The following is a 17,672-nucleotide window of genomic DNA, read 5'->3' as shown; positions in this document are numbered from 1 at the left end:
GTACTGCAAATGAGACGCCACATACACACCATTCACTACATCCTCATCTGGTCCAGGAGCATCTGGCAAGTAATGTGATAGTGGCCAGCACAATGCCTGCTCCAGTACACAATGGGCAGATCTGTAAGTATTACGTAATGTCAACCAAAAGCTGAAGTTACTGCTGATGTCACTGTAGAGTAGCTTTTCTTTCATACAGTACAAGAACTTTCATTGTATGTTTTAATGTCAGATTTTGTCTACTTTGTTTTGGATTTGTCATAAACCATTTTCCAACAGAAAGGGTAGATTGACAACTTGCGCCTATGCCTCTGTTAATATTGCTCTATAAGTAACCACTACAAGATGCATCGGAGCAGCCTAGATTGATCAGACTTCTAATTGTTCTCTCTCACAATGATGAAAAGCACCCAACCTCTGCCTAACACTTCTAACAATAGCCCAGCTAAGACTAATTGCCACTATACCACAAATTATGCCCTGATCTGCAGCTAGGCTGAGACCATGGGACTCTTGGCATAGGACTCTTACCTTGCTGGCGTGGTAAGAGGTATAGAGGCCTAATTTCAGGCCCTTCCTGCACACTTGCACTGGAGGTACAGTGGGAGTGTGCCATAAGGGGTCACTGATTTTCAGCTCCGATGTGTTTAACAGGGTTCATAGTATTGTATTCTTTATAATTACGGTGAATTCAAATGTTTTCAGTATGTTCCTTTTACTGCTTGTTTTTTTTTTGAAGAATTAACAATTTTTTTTTGTTTCCTTTATTATATATATAAAACACAGCCACGCCTGAAACTCCATTACCTTCTCCGCCTGGGGGTTCTGCATCAGAGCCATACAAACTGGTAGCAGGCTCTGTAGTTACAGTATCAAAACCACCAACATCCGTTCCTCAACAAACCATTCCAAAACAAGAGGCTATTTAACATCGTACCCACACATACGGGAAGCATCTAAGAGCAAACGTAATAAATAAATAACTAATAGATTTTCCACACCCAGAGGACTACATTATGAGAACACTGTTTCAAAAAGAAGAATAATGTTCCATTTTAATAGATGACACAGATGAATCCAAAGCTAAGCAAAAGGTTAATGTTAAGATATGTGTTTAACTGACTGTCATAGTAATACTGTATCCATAAGTATCCAAGAGACTGCTGTTCAGTGTGGAAAAGTTGGTTCAATTCGTTTAATAATGAGTGGGATTTAGTAAATATAACAGCAATCATTTTCTGCATCTTAAGGGTTGGTTTTAACTCTGCCTGCTCGACAGGTAGGGGATGGGCAGGGGGTTATGATGGTGGAGTTTAAGATGGCGGAGGGGTCACAGCAAATTCTGGATACTCCCTGCCCACATCTTAACTCGCCTGAGAACAGGCACTGAAAAGCAGCCCGCCAAAGGCAGGCAGGGGCCTACTTTACATTCAAAGGTCACGACCCGATAATGTCATCGGCATCACAACACCAATTTAACTTAAAAATTCAAGAGGGCCACATGGAGCCAAACCCAACTGTAGGGCCAGGCAGGAGTCAGAGGTGTGGCCAGGGTAAGTTTTTAAATTGAACTTTTCTGAGGATTCCTTTTTGGCCCCCAAGCCATAAAAGTAGTCCTTGTGCCTTCCCCTACCGGCCTTACTTCTCCTTCCCAGCATCAGTATCTCCTGTGAAACCTCCCCCCAACACTAACTTCAGGCCAGGGTTCATTCCCTTGGGTCCCTGGTGTCCTCGAGCTCCCGTCCCCATTTCTGCTCCCGGCCGCTGGCTCTGACCTCACTCCCGCCGGTCTCGGGCAGGAGACAGTGCTGAAATGTGTTCGAATGAGGTCCGGGTTGTTAAAATGGCCCGAGTATCATGCTGAACTCACCATGGGGGCCTCCCTCCACCCCACATTGCATCCACCCCGAACGCGTCCTGGGTTAAAATTGACCCTTTAGTTTTTCGTGAACTTATACAAATAAAGTGTCTGTTCTTGTCATATCTAAAACTTTGAGTATCTGGCTTGTAGTCAGATGGCGCAACTAGATGTGAACTAGATTTTGACATGAACTCAGGGTGAATTTGCAATGTTTTGACTCTGAGTACTGCTTCTTATCTTCAAAGGAGAACCAGCTCACCTATTTTACTGAACTTTTAGCAAGTCTAATATTTATGATTTTGTAGTATTTGGGATTTTTCTATAAATTCAGTTCCTTTCTCCTTTCCCTTCATTTATTATTAGTGTATGTTCCTGTTCCATATTTTTAGATTCTCTTTTATACCATTTCAATAGTTAAAATTTGAGTAGCTGTATATATCAGAGATAAGAGATTTTATACACATTACTATATAAAATTTTTGATGGACTTAAAAGATTTGAAGAGGAATCTTTCATTGCTGCAAATACAGTAGTGGTAACATTTGCTGATCTAGTAATTCCATCAAAAAGGTCTAAAAGTAAACTACAGTTGTTCTTCAGTGTACAGTACACATCTGTACAAACAGATACAGGGATGTGTACAATACCTTGTGTGTCAAATGGGAGCCTTGCATCTCTTTTATACCAACTGTACTTACTTGAACTGCCACGTAAGTGGATCCTACACCAAGATAGCATGTCCTGTTTTCAAATACCAGCCTCTCCCACATAGCAACCACAATGTATCACCTCATTTGTAGTAGAGAGGTACAGACATCACACATGTTCCATATAGAGCCAGGACTACTGGACCGTCAACCTATGTCTCCTACATTACAACAGTGGCTACTCTTCAAAATAGTTTTTGACTGTAAAGCAGTTTGGGACGTCCTGAAGTCATGAAAGGCGCTATGTAACTGCAAGTCTTTTTTCTTTTTTATGTACTTTTGGAGTGAATTTCTGTGGGGGTTCTCCCACTCATCCACCATAGCTTTGGCAGAGAATCGTAGTAACCCTGGAAAAACAGTGTAAACAGTATTTTGGGCAGGCTTACCTCCTGAGGCAGGCTGTTCCAAAATCTGTTTCAGAGCACAGGGGAAGTTTGTGTTGCTGTAGCTACACTATGTACTGCAGTGCAAACTAGTAATATGTGGGTATCACATATCTATCATTATGTCACTAATTGCATTAATGCACACATCCATTTACAAACGATGATAAATGCAAGTCTTTGAACAAGGACAATAATACACCTTTTGAAAAACATGAAAAGAGCTATCTTGTTATAGCCTCTCCTCCACCAGGCTTGCCATTTTGGATCCACACCAGCTTGAGGAAACAGTAGCTGAATATTTGTCCCTTTCATCTTTCCTGCTACCCTGCATTACTCTATGTGATAGAGTGGCACTGCCGTGCTTGTCTATCTGCTCCAACATGACTTCAGAGGACTACAAAACCCATTCAATTCAGGGAGCACTATCTCAGGAATATTTTATTTAAAAGAGAGACCCTCTGATGAAATGATAATTCAGGTTTTTTTTAATGTAAGCAGATTTGCTCCTTTCAGTAATCTACATTTTTTTTAAAGTGAGAAACTTTTCTTTCAAAATATTAATCATGAGCTAATGAAAATGTGGCCAAAATTTAACTTTTGTTTAATTCTTTGCTTTATCAGTTACCAGAATTATAAATATGCCCAAATATTGTCATTCTACTTGCTGAAACTTAGACAGCAGAAATTATTTTTGACATGCCATTACAGTTATATTGCGCTGTTAATTCCTTACAGTCTGCAAACAGAATATTTGTGTTCTAGCATATTTATTACATGCCATTTTATTTAAACCAAGGTGATTCTTTTTTTCTTTCTTTGTATAAAAAATATCTCCAATGCACATGAAATACCTCCCTTAATGTAAACTACTTCTGGGGTAATGTTTGGCCTAGTTAATAAACTGGGGACTTGTAGCACTGTAGCAAAATCCTTATTGCATTGTAAAGAGCATATTTAAAAGGCACAACTTATAATATAATAATGAATAGAGTGTTTGATTGAGCATGTTACAATATATTGATTCTTGCATTACTTTAAGACCTATATCTCAAACAATGTATAGGCTGAATGTTTATGAAGTAATCCAATTCATTTTATCCATCAAGTACTGTACTGAATGTTTTTCAAGAAATCTCACTGCAATGCAAGCTGCCCATTGATGCTCCAGTGTGGATTGAGCACATAGTCTGTGAAATATCATTATTCCACCCCATAACAGCTGAACAACCTAAAAGATAATGGCTTGATTTTATACTTGGTGCGGCACAGGCACAGTCATAGTGCTAACTCTGTAAATATTGATTGATTACAGGAGTGTCCTGAAGCTAATGGCAATATTGCACACTTGAGGTCAATTGTGTAATCAGAGTCTGAAAATTTACAATCAATATTTACATTGTCATGCCTCTGACATTTTATTCTAAAACCATAGCAAAGAAAAAGGTTGATAGAGGCTCAGACCCAAAAGCTGGCAGGTGCTTTATACACTGACTCCTCCGTGACAATCACTAGCAGTATTCTGCTCCAAAAATAATTTGTGCTGATATTCACAGAATAGCTGGCTTTGCATAATCATGTGCCACTCAACAATATCTTGAGAAATCTTTTAACTCACTGTGCTTTGGTGCATTGAGGAGAAATAGTCTCTCACTGAAGACTGTTGCGTGATAATGCCGGTTAGTTAACACACGACGGTTCAGCCAATCAGGATGAAGAATTCATGCTAAGGTTAACATTTAAATCGAAACTATCCAATCAGAAAGCATAATTTTCTACACAATTACTGCCAGTTTAAGTTATCTCAGGTGCAGGTGGATTTCTCAAATCTCCAAATAATCTTTCTGGTTGGCAGCAGTTCCTCTGAACCACAGCAAAAATATAAGGTTTGAATATGTATGTTTATTTACAAAATACAGCATTCTTTGTCTTCTGATGTGTTTCTGTATTTTAAATTTGGTAAAATGTTGCTTTTAAGCCATTTTCTCTGATGACAATGATATGCATGTTTTACAAACCACAGCTCAGTTGTCAAGGGGTTAATGTCCCACCAAATATAGTGACAAATCACACATTGACATACAGTTTGGTCTTTATCTGCTTGTAGCAAAAGTGCCTATGCTAAACCATTAATAGATTTGTAACTACAGATTTTGCACTTCATATATTGAACTATTTTAGTGCTTACAGCATCTGGGTGTGGTTCTAGTGCCCACAACTGCCAGAAGCTCTAAAATGAGAAAGTTAAAAAGAAAATAGTTCTTCAGCTGCCTGCAGCCAGGTAGCATTTATTTGTACATATAATGAATAAAGACAATAGTTCTAATTAATTTATTGTAATATGGATGTAATTTTTCATGAAACTATGTCATTATTTTTATAAATCATGTCGCTGATTAATGACAATTATGACAATAAGATAGTTCTTTAGCACAATCGTACATTTTACATTTTAGTCCTTGCAGTTTTCACTGTGTGTAAGGTATTTCTTTATTGATATTTCATTGCAAATGAAAGCAGTGCCTGTAAGTCTCTGATGAATACTGCCTCATTGTTGAATACTGTAATTATTAATGTATTGTTGCCATTTCTTTAACCCATGTAAAAACAGAAATAATAAATAAGGTCTTTTCTATGTTTTTCGCTGTTTCTGACTATTTGTACCATTTGCCTTAAAACACAGTTTAGCAATTGCACTAAATTAAATATAGAAAATGATGGAAATACAAGGCAGGACAAGTCCACGGCACCACGGGTGGCTCAGCTGCACAGGGGGGGGGAGGAAAAAGAGTGGAACAGCAATAGTGGTAGGGGATTCGATAGTTAGGGGAGCAGACAGGCGTTTCCACAGTCATAGACGTGACTCCAAGATGGTATGTTGCCTCCCTGGTGCCAGGGTCAAGGATATCACTGAGCAGCTGCAGGACACTCTGAGGGGGGAGGGTGAACAGCCAGAGGTCGTTGTCCATATTGGTACCGACATAGGCAGAAAGAGGGATGAGGTCCTGCAGGCAGAGTTTAGGGAGCTAGGAGGGAGATTAAAAAGCAGGACCTCAAAGGTAGTAATCTCCGGATTACTCCCGGTGCCACGTGCTAGTGAGTACAGGAATAGGAGGATAGAACAGATGAATGCGTGGCTGGAGAGATGATGCAGGAGGGAGGGCTTTAGATTCCTGAGGCATTGCTGTTGGGGAGAGTTTAAACTAGCTTGGCAGGGGGATGGGCACCAGCATATAGAAGTAGAAAAAAGGAATAAGGTGCATAAAAGAGTGAGTGTGTGGGATAGTACTATAGAAGAAAGTAGTACTAGAGACGGAAGTAGTACCATATTAGATAGGAGCAGACTAAGAAAGACTACAAAAAATTCAAAAATGGGTTTAGAATGCATGTACGTTATCGCACAAAGTGTGGTGAATAAGGTTGGTGAGCAACAAGCGCAATTAGTCATGTGGCAATATGATGTTGTGGCAATAACGGAAACGTGGCTTAAAAACGGTGAGGACTGGGCACTTAATATTCAAGGGTACAAGGTGTTCAGAAAAAATAGGGAAGGAAAAAAGGGAGGTGGGTGGCAGTAAGTGTCCTGATTAAGGAAGACATTGTAGTGTTGGAAATGGTGGATGTTCTTGAGGAGACAAGGACAGAAACCATTTGGTTAGAGGTGAGGAGCAAAAAGGGTATGATCACGCTATTGGGGTATTCTATAGGTCTCCAAATAGTGAGAGGGAGGTAGAGGAGCAAATCTGCAGGGAAATCGCAGAGATATGCAAGAGCTATAGAGTGGTGATATTGGGGGACTTTAATTACCCAAATATCGATTGGGATAATGCTAGGATAAAGGGAAAGGAGGGGAGGAATTTCTGGGAATGTGTTCAGGAGAATTTTCTTGACTAATATGTTCTTGGCCCAACTAGGAAGGAGGCATTGCAGGATCTGGTGCAGGGAAATGAGGTGGGCCAGGTCGACGAAGTGTCTGTGGGAGAACACTTGGGTACGAGTGATCATCATATCATAAGATTTAGATTAGCAATGGAGAGGAGCAAGGAACAATCTAGAGTGGAATTTTTAAACTGGAACAGGGCTAATTTCAATGGGATGCAAAAGGATCTAGCCAGGGTAGAATGGAAACAAAGACTGACAGGAAAAACTGTAACGGAAAAATGGGTGATCTTTAAGGAGGAGATGTTCCAAGTACAGGTTAGGTACATTCCAACAAGAGGGAAGGGTAAGAGAACCAAAGCAAGGGCTCCTTGGATGACGAGGGAGATAGGGAAGATGATGAAACAAAAAAAGAGGGTGCATGATGCATGTCAGGTGAATTCTTCAAGGGAGAACCAGACCAAATACAATGGGCTGGATTTTCCTAAGCCCCTGGAGTCGGGTTGGAGGCGTGCGGGCGATAAAAATCGGAGATCCGGGGGTCCCGACCCCATCCCGCCTCCAACCCGCCTCCATGTCAATTTCATAGGAGTCGGGTTCCCGACAAGTGCTGGAACCCGACTCCCAGAGGCAGGAAGGGATTAAAGGCAATTAAACTGCCTGTTAACAGGTAGTTTTTTGCCTATTTGCGATTTTTATTGCAGGTTTGTGGGCTTCCCGACAGCTCCAAACCACAAAAAGTTTTCGAGGCGGGACGTGTGTCTGAGGTCTTGGAGGGGTCGAGATGCCCAGTGTTCAGGTGAGTGAGGGGTGCAGGAGTGCAAAGGTAAGTGTTTAAATAAGTTTAACTTACTTTTACTTACCTTTACAGGAGTCCTGCATTCCGGTGTCGGGAGTCGGCTGCAAGAACCACAGAAGCTCCGATTTTTAAAAAAAATCAGCTTCTTTGTTTCTACAGCAAAATGATTTTAAAGTTATCCTGAGAAAGGACTGAGGCTGAATTAGCAGTTTTTCAGTGCTTGACAGCTTCAAACAGCTGTTAAACACTGATATTTCATGTGCCAAAAGCTTTTGACAGATGAAATGTCAATCTCTGACGTCACCTGTTGCCGGGTGGCCCTTAATTGGCCTGCTGAGCCCACAGGGCGGGCTCAACAAGATCAATCAGAGGAAAATGTTGGCCACATCTCCATGGAGGCGGGACAACAAGCCCGAATGTGGGTTTCCCACCTCCAACCCGCCCCCGTAGCAAAATCCAGCCCAATAAGTTGAGAGGGGATGTGAATATGAAAATAAGATTGGCAAAGAGAGAATGAGTGTAGAATGGCAGTTAACATAAAAGGGAACCCAAAAATCTTCTACTGGCATGTAAACAGTAAGCGGGGTGGGGCCTATTAGAGACAAAGAAGGTGATATATGCTTAGAGGCGCAGGGCAAGGCTAGAATACTCAATGAGTACGTTGTATTGTTGTTGACTAAGGAGGTGGATGCTGACAAAATATCGGTAGAAGTGGAAAAGGTAGAAGCAATGGAAGGGGTGAAAATTGATAGACAGGATGTACTAGAAAGGCTGGGTATGCTTAGAGTGGACAAGTTGCCTGGTCCAGAGGGCTTGCATCCCAGGTTGCTAAGGGAATTGGGGAGGAGATAGCGGAAGGGCTTGCCATAATTTTCCAATCTTCCCTAGATGCGGGGGAGGTGCTTGAGGATTGGAAAGTGGCAAATGTGACACCATTGTTCAAGAAAGGGTGTAACGACAATCCTAGTAACTACAGGCCGGTCAGTTTAACATCAGTGGTGGGTAAAGTTTTAGAAACAATAATCAAGGAAAAAATTAACAGGCACTTGGAGAGGTTTAAGCTAATTAAGGAGAGCCAACATGGAGTTGTAAAAGGCAGATCGTGTTTGACTAATCTAATTGAAGTTTTTGATGAAGTAACAGAGAGGATTGATGAAGGGAATGCAATGGATGTTGTCTGCATGAATTTTAGGAAGGCGTTTGACAAAGTACCACATAGAAGGCTGGTTAACAAAATTGAGGCTCATGGAATAGGTGGGTCAGTGGCAGCTTGGATAAAGAATTGGCTTAAGGACAGAAAACAGCGAGTTGTGGTAAATGGCTGTTTTTCAGACTGGAGGATGGTAGACAGTGGTGTTCTCCAAGGGTCAGTGCTGGGATGACTGCTTTTTTTGATATATATAAATGACCTGGATATTGGAATACAGTGTAGAATTTCTAAATTTGTCGATGACATCAAACTTGGGGGTGTGGCAAACAGTGAGGATGATACCAATTGACTGCAACAGGACATAGAAAGGCTAGCAGAATGGGCAAACAAGTGGCAGATGGAATTTAATACAGAGAAGTGTGAGGTGATACATTTTGGCAGAAGGAACAGGGCGAGGCAATATACACTTAATGGCACAGTTTTGAAGAGTGTGCAGGGACAGAGGGACCTGGGAGTTAATGTGCATAGGTCCCTGAAGGTGGCAGGACATATTGAGAGAGTGGTTAGCAAAGCATATGGGATCTTGGGCTTCCTAAATAGAGGTATTGCGTACAAAAGTAGAGAAGTTATGCTGAACCGTTATAAAGCGCTGGTTGGGCCACAACTGGAGTATTGCGTCCAGTTCTGGTCACCACACTTTAGGAAGGATGTGAAGGCCCTTGAGAGGGTGCAGAGGAGAATTACCAGAATGGTTCCAGAGATGGGGGATCTTAGCTACAAGGACAGGTTGGAGAACCTGTATTTGTTTTCATTAGAGCAAAGGAGCTTGAGGGTGATATAGGTGTACAAGATTATGACATGGTGTGGAGATGCCAGAGTTGGACTGGGGTGGATCACCTGACGAAGGAACAGCGCTCCGAAAGCTTGTGATTTCAAATAAAGCTGTTGGACTATAACCTAAGATTATGACAGATTTGGATAGGCTAGACGGGGAAAGGCTGTTCCCACTAGTTGATGATACAAGGACTAGGGGACACAGATTTAAGGTTTTGGGCAAGAGAGACGGGGGGGTTTGAGGAAAAACTTTTTTACACAGTGGGGTACCAAAGGGATCTCAATGTCTGCAGGACTGAACCACTGCCTGATTTACTACCTTCAATAGAGGAAGTGACAAAAGATGGAAAGAAAAGCCTTTAAGAAACGGCTGTAAAAATCAGCTACCTAATATGGGGATTTTAACTCTGATCTGTAATTTGAAGCCAGGACAGTAAGACCCATTGTTTCAACATAATATTTTATTTTGCCCCATACAGAATCATTCTCATTTTTGGCATATATCCAGACTATGCTTTGAAATATCCTACACTGATAACTAGCCCAGTTGCCTTATCTATTGTACTTGCAGGAAAAGGCAATGACCCAGCTGACATGCTTACACTGCATAACTGTTATAATAAATGCCACATAGGCAGAGTTGATGGAGCTCGTTTATGACATGATTAGCCAATTAAGTTTGTTTTCACAATGCTGTCAGTAACTGTGGCTATCTGGAATACCCTGAAAAGTGCCTGCTGTGAGTTGCTGATATCATCAGTTCACCATCTTGCAAATGGTTTATGCCCCATTCATTTGAATAAAAAGGATAATCGTATTTAAAATAGAGTTAGCAGCTGTTTTTAAGACTCAGTTTCAACTTCGGGTCTATGCAGTGAAAGCCCAGCACTGTTTAACCTACTCCGACTATGTGTTCCAACCAGTAAAATGCATTGCAGCGCTAATACACTCATCAGTCGCCACATAAAATTAATAATTAACTTGCAGAAGATCCACTACTTTTTCCATAAGTAGGAAACTTTTTTTATTCTCCCTCAAAAAAAACAAAGGCTGTTTTATTTTTGTCTTATTTTATGAATTTGATAGAATGTGAACTAAACTGATAGAATTGGTCCTGTAGAGAGGAGAAAGAACAATTGATTGGATAAAAACATAACTAGTTGATCCTCCATAGCAGACAAAAGTAAAACAAATTTAAGTCTTTATTTTTCTCCCACTCTAATTCTTTGTCTTGCATTCTCAGTTTTTCAATCATTCTGTCTCCCTTTTTCCTTATCTCTATTTCTCATACACACTTCTCTCTCTATCTCTGTGTCACACTCTTTTTCTCACTCTCACTCTAACTGAATCTTTTCCTTGTCACTTTTATATGTTTCTCACTCTTTATGCCTTTTAAACACTTTGGGGTCGATTTCCTGCCAGCCGTTGGGCGGCTTTCCAGGTGGCCAGGGGCCGAAAAAGCGTGTCGCGACCCCCCCTGCCTGATTCCCTGCCCCGTCCGACTTTCGGACCGCCGTTTCTCCGCGACCCGCTTCAGTCCCGGCTGCCGCTGGCGGGACAGGCCGTCAGAACACTAATGACCAATTATTACCTTGTTGAAGTAGATTTTCCGGGGCCGTTGTGAATTTGGGGCTTTCCCCACCTGAAACACGCCTGTGGGGAACCCCACTGATGAGACCCGGCATGAAAACAGTTGGCTTGCTTGCTTGCAGCTGCAGGTCAATCAGAGAAGCTGCGATTTAAAGGGACGGCACTTGTATGTTGAAGGACCTTGTTGTTGCAGGTTTGGGGCTACTTCTTCAAGGCTTAGGCACAGCTGTGGAAGGTTGGAGCCTCACACACTTCTCCTGGGAAGCCCCTCTCGCCACCCTCACTCAGCGCTTCCTCAGCGGAGGCATCTACGAGAAGCATGGGATGCCTTTTTTTCCTTCCCTTCTTGCCATTAGAGGATCTCCAGCAGCAGAGGCAGCAGCCACAGAACCAGGAACAGCAGGATCAGCAACAGGAGCACCAAGCTGCTGCTCACTCACCTGAAGCTGCACAGGCCAGAAGGGGCCAGCGCTTGGAAGTGGCTTGAGCACCTTGCTGCGCTTTAGGGGGCCATGGGGACCTGTTTCTGCACTGGCAGTCCTACTCAGAAGGACTTTCATGAAGATCTGGTTTCTCTGCTCCTCAAGAGATGTCATTCTCTTATGAGCACTCACCATGTTTTCCGTACCCTGGCGAGTTATCTCCTCCATGGAGGTTGCCAACCTTTCCATGGTGATGCGTTCATGCGCCAATGACTCCACAAAGGCTCTGCTCATGGTCGCTATGGACTCCTCCATTCGCTCCACACTCGCAGCGACCCTGGAGACAAAACCTGCCAGAGACTCCTGCATCTGTGCATGGAGATCCATCACCTCTTCTCTTGCAGATGGACCCAGAGGCAGAGGGTCGACATGCAGTGCAGCTGAGCTGAGCTGGCAGAGTCCTGCGCCCTCCGACGAGGACTCTCCACTGCTGTCCCTGTCTCCAGAATCTGCTGAGGCTCACTTGTGAGCTGTGAAACACCAGGTGACCACACTACTCTATGTCCTGAAGGTCCCCCCGAGGTGTGAGTGTCAGCGCTGGTGCTGGGTGTGCTTACTTCTGTTGATGCTGCGCCCTCAGAAGTTGGAGCTTCCTCTGAGGAGTCTGGCTGCACAGCCTCTTCCTCCTCCACAGTGAGGACGGGGGCTCTGGATGGCACTGTGGGGAAGTAAAGGAAGGAGTTAGCGATGTAATGCCAAGGTTCTTCTGGTGACTCCCAGCGAGTTGGCATCTGCTGACACCTGCATCCATGCAGCATTGGTCTCAGTGGGAGGCCTCTTCCTCCCTGACCTAGGGAAGAGGACCTCCCTGTGGGCCCTAACCCCATCCAATAATGCCTGCAGTGATGCCTCGTCGAATTTGGAGGCAGCTCGGGGTCTGGCACTGGCCACAGCTGCTGCAGGCTCCTCTTCCATCCTGTATGGTTCGTTTGGAAGCCTTCAGAGGATGCAGTGCTTGTAATGGACCTTGAAAGCACCACGAATTATGACATCATACTGTGGGGATTTCTGACTCGAATTGGACAATTAGCAAGGCTTCCCACATGCTGGGAATTAATTGGCCACTTGAGGGAAAATTGCGTGGAGCTGGCTGACACTTTTTTATGTGTGTCAGAAACCCCACATTCGGGGAAACCCGACCATTTCCCACACAAGCCGAAAATCGGGGCCTTTCTCTTTGTATGGCTTACATTCTTTCTTTGAGCTGTGGCTCAGTGGTAGCACTCTCGCCTCAAAGTCAGAGGTTTGTGGGTTCAATCCCATTCCAGAGACTTGAGCACAAAATCTCGGCTGATACTTCAATGAGGTGCTGAGGGAGTGCTGCACTGCCAGAGGTGGCGTCTTTCGGTTGAGACGTTAAACCAAAGCCACATCTGCTCTCACAGGTAGATCCCATGGCACTATTTTGAAAAAGATATGGGGTGTTCCCTCAACCAACATCACTAAAACAAATTATCTGGTCATTATCACATTGCTGTCTGTGGTAGCTTTCTGTGTGTAAATTAACTGCCATGTTTCTTACTTTACAACAGTGACTTCACTTCAAAAAGTACTTAATTGGATATAAAGTGCTTTGGGATGTCCTGAGGTTGTGAAAGGCACTCTATAAATGCAAGGCTTTCTTTTTTTTTAATGCCTGTTACTGTCACACACTTTCACTTTCAGTATATATCTCTCTTTTTCTGTTTGTCTTAGTTATATTTTTAGGCTAGCTACTTGCTTGGGTTAAGTCACTGGCAACTTCCTTAAGCAAACGTAGGGTCCACCAATGAACCACAATATGCTTTTACCTGCCCGATATCTAAATCGGTGTAAAAAGTAAAATACTGCAGCTGCATAAGATCAGTTCAGTGCAGAGAAGTCAAGTGTACGTTTCGGGTGTGAACTCTTAGAAGAGAAAAATAAGAGGCACACAGACATATTAATGCTATTAGGGAAAAGGAAGTATATAAGAATAAACTGACATAGAGGGGAAACATCAGGGGAATGATATTACAGATCATCTCAGTCAATCATAGACAGGAACATTAAGACCTTTAAAAAGAAAAACTTGCAATTATATAGCGCCTTTCACGACCAGCTAAAGTCTGATGCTACTGGGATCAATTTTCAGGCTAGAGGGTTGCATGGTCCCTAGGAGAAAGATGAGATATTACTCCTGAAGCTTATGTTGTTGTACTGAAAATAATTTCACTAGAATTCAAGTGTTGCTAGAGACGGACTCTGCTCACCATACTCGGATGTTATTCTATCTCAAATCAAATTAATTTCTCGACCAGCTCCTGCACCAATAAAAATATGCTTCAAAATTCCATTATTTCAGTTATATCTATATAATTAAAAGTCTTGCATTTAATACATTACAAATTACATCTGTGAGTAGCACATTGAAGTAGAAATAAAACAAATGTCATGCTCAAATAAGCAACTTAAGCATGGCAGTTTGCTAAAATATAGATCAACAAAGATCGCAGAGAAGGGCTGTAATTTCAACTAAAAGTGGTTCCTGACACCATTTTTATTTGTGACCCAGCTGACTATAAAGCCATATAAATAGCATTTCTGTAAAACAAAAAAAAAACTCACAAAACATTGTAATCAGGAAAGAAAACACTACACCTACCCATAAAATCACTCAATATATGTTAAAAATCCTTCTGGGTAATTTTCTCTACATAGGCCTTTCCATGAGTTATGCTGCATTTCCCAGGTCATTGTGTGAAGAAGCTATCAACCAAGTAGCAGATTCCCAGAATGTACCAGTATCACTCTGTGAATGTCACTTTAATAGACTACAACTCCCAGAATTCCACTTAATGCTGCCTCTTTTTCTTCAGTATAATACAGTACTGGGAGGCTTGAGTGGGGCTCATATGCCCTGCAAAAGGCTAATTTTGCTTTAAAGACACATCTCAATTGTCTGACCAGACAATTTTTTGTTATCCTGAGATTTGAGCATATAATCTAGGCTGGCACTTCAGTGCAGTACTGGGGGAGTGCTGCACTGTCGGAGGTGCCGTCTTTCAGATGAGACATTAAACCAAAGCCCCGTCTGCTCTCAGGTGGTCGTAAAAGATCCCTTGACACTATTCAGAGAAGAGCAGGGGGTATTCTCCCTGGCCAATATGTATCCCTGAACCAACACCTAAAAAAGGATTGGGGGGTTGCAAGGAACATCGGGACCGATGGCAGCAACATCAGGACTGGTGGCAAGAACATTGGGGGGTGCTAGGAACATTGGAGGCCAGGTGGCGGCTGGAGGAACAAGGGGGTGGGTCTGCATACAATCGGGGAGCCGGGAGGAGCACAGGGAAGGGCGGACAAGTGGGAGAGTAAGGTTTCGCGGAGGGTTCGGAGGCCTGGGGGGGCGGGGAGGTGATCAGAGGTCTTGTTGGGGGGGGGGTGTTAGCCTGGGGGGTGATTGGAGGCCGAGGTGTGTAAAAACCGACCAGCTACAGTTAAAAACAAAATGGAGGTTAAAGAAGAGGCTTCCAGACTCATTATAATATTTAAATTGACCTTTCGCCTCCTGGCAACAGGTTGGCTGCCCACCCTCATGGCCTCTCCTCCCCCAACACGCCCCAACCCCCCCGATCACGGCCTTTCTCCCCTCTCCCGATCGCGGCCTCTCTCCCCACTTCCATTTGTGGCCTCTTTTACCCCCTCCTGATCGCGGCCTCTCTTCCCCTCCCCCACTCCCAATCGCAGCCCTCCCAACACGCCCCAACCCCCCCGATCACGGCCTTTTTCCCCTCTCCCGATCGCGGCCTCTCTCCCCACTTCCATTTGTGGCCTCTTTTACCCCCTCCCAATTGTGGCCTCTCTTTCCCATACCGATACCCGGGGACCATCCCCAAGGGTCCCTGGCTGCGACCTCCTGCCGCTGGTGTTCCCTCCCAACCACCAGCCAGGCTGTCCATTTGACTGGTTACCGGGTGGAAAACGGGGCTAAAAATGTAATATGAGGTCCTGTTGTTAAGTTCAGCAGAAACTCCGCACCCCCTGGCCTTGCCGAGTTCTTCGGACATATTTGGCCTCCCTGCACCCTCCCAGTAAATATCTGATACTCTGCCTCTTTTGCACTTTCTCTTGCCCTTTGTATGCCTCGCTTCCTCTTTTCTATGCCTTTCTCTCATCTGACACAGAGATCGGGAGGCAGACTTCAAACTTCTGATAGCTGCAGAAATGATTTAATCCCTCCGAAACTTGGGAGCTGGTGTGTGTCTGGAATGGAAGGAGCAGGTGGCTGAAGCCTGGGGCTGGGTTCTGGAGGGAATTGGGGCTGGGACCTGGGGACACAACTCTAATTGCAATATTAATAATAATTGTTGTTGTGTTCTGTCTGCTTAAAAATATTACCTCTAATAATATGATTGATAGGATTAGTGTTACCATTTATTGTTGTTGTTGGGGACTATTTGCATTATTATTACATAATTGCATTAATTATTGTTGGTGTTTGGGACACAAGGTGGGTTTGTATAATCAGGGGGTTGAGCTCTATAGGGAATACAATGCTAGAAGCAAAAAAACCAGTGGAGAATGAGGTTAGAAATCATGAGGCACTGACGTTGAGGGTACGGTTGAGAAACAGCTCAAAGTTGAAAGCAGGAAGTAATGGCCCTGATTTTACAGTCAGCAGCTAAGTGATGGTGCTCACCGCTGACCTCGAAGAAAGCTGCCCACAAAGTTTTAGCAATCTCTGTAGCATCGATTTCAGCTTTCCTAACGTTAATTTGATTCTGACGCCAAGATAGAGAGTCTCCAGCATCCAGCAACAGTGATGTCATCAAGCTGGCTAAGTAGACAATCACATTGAAGAATTCTCACAGACAACAAACCAGGAAGTAAAATGCACCTGATTATCATTCACTTTTAATACATTTTACAGAGAGCGAAATAAAGATTGGGGTGTACATATGGGATTAAGGTAGAAGCTGAAATATCATAAACAATCTTTAAAAAATAGATATTATAGTAATCTGGGATGTAATTTTTAAGTTATCCACCAGATGGAGCCAAAGATTAAGGTATCACATTCACCAGTGTTTAAGGTAATGTCCTGGTACACCAGTTAGTATGGTAATGTGGCATTGCATTATGGGTATGACTCAGAGGTGAATCCTCCATCTTAGCTCGTGCAGTTGGAAATCCTGTGTTTTGCTTGCAGCCTGTAAGAGATGTTTCTCTGCTACACCGTATAATTAAACAGTTGGGTTTGGTTCCTAAGAACTCGCTTCTCTCAGTTTCTGACCTTACCACTCGGATATCACATATATTATATTAAAAACCATGAATTTTTTATCATAATGGAAAAATTTGACATTTTACAAAGATAAAATTAGTATTTCAGGGCCAGAACGGTTGTTCAGCAGTAGTTATGACTCAGTATGCCATTAACAACCTAACCTAGTTATACCTCATTGAACAGGGCTTAACTTTTTTGTGGGGTTTTAACAGTGATATTAGTGCGTAAATGCTGAAGTTCTCGTCAGTTTAGTGATTTCAATTGATTGCCCGCTGCAGGGAGTTCAACAGAGCACCCTGTGGAGGAGCAGGGAATGACTAACAGCAACTTCTGGATTTTTTTTTTTTTAATTCATTGCTGGGATGTGGGCATCGCATGGCCAGCATTTCTTGCCCATCCCTAGTTGCTCTTGAGAAGGTGGTGGTGAGCCGCCTTCTTGAACCGCTGCAGTCTGTGTGGTTAAGGTACTCCCAGAGTGTTGTTAGGGAGCGAGTTCCAGGATTTTGACCCAGCGACGATGAAGGATCGGCGATATATTTCCAAGTCAGGATGGTTTGTAACTTGGAGGGGAACTTGCAGGTGATGGTGTTCCCATGTGCCTGCTGCCCTTGTCCTTCTAGGTGGAACAGGTCACGGGTTTGGGAGGTGCTGCCGAAGAAGCCTTGGCGAGTTGCTGCAGTACATCTTGTAGATGGTACACACTGCAGTCACGGTACGCCTGTGATGGAGTGAATAAATG

At 43.3% G+C, this 17,672-nt stretch overlaps 1 protein-coding gene across 1 annotated transcript in view; it reads left to right on the top strand.

The window, feature by feature from the left end:
* The window catches only part of hnf4a (hepatocyte nuclear factor 4, alpha), an 83,759-nt gene extending 78,169 nt beyond the window's left edge, over positions 1-5,590 (top strand). Inside the window, exons 9-10 of the mRNA XM_086005361.1 lie at positions 1-123; positions 787-5,590. Of these exons, the coding sequence (XP_085861487.1) occupies positions 1-123; positions 787-929 (266 nt within the window). The 3' untranslated portion in view covers positions 930-5,590. The remainder of the gene's footprint in view (positions 124-786) is intronic.
* Positions 5,591-17,672: the final 12,082 nt, after the last annotated feature.

Source organism: Somniosus microcephalus, chromosome 13, assembly GCF_052327205.1.
Source record: "Somniosus microcephalus isolate GS21.2 chromosome 13, FLI_Smic_1.0, whole genome shotgun sequence".
Taxonomy (NCBI): domain Eukaryota; kingdom Metazoa; phylum Chordata; class Chondrichthyes; order Squaliformes; family Somniosidae; genus Somniosus; species Somniosus microcephalus.
The sequence above is the reverse complement of the archived record's forward strand: the minus strand, read 5'-3'. Positions and strand labels throughout refer to the sequence as shown.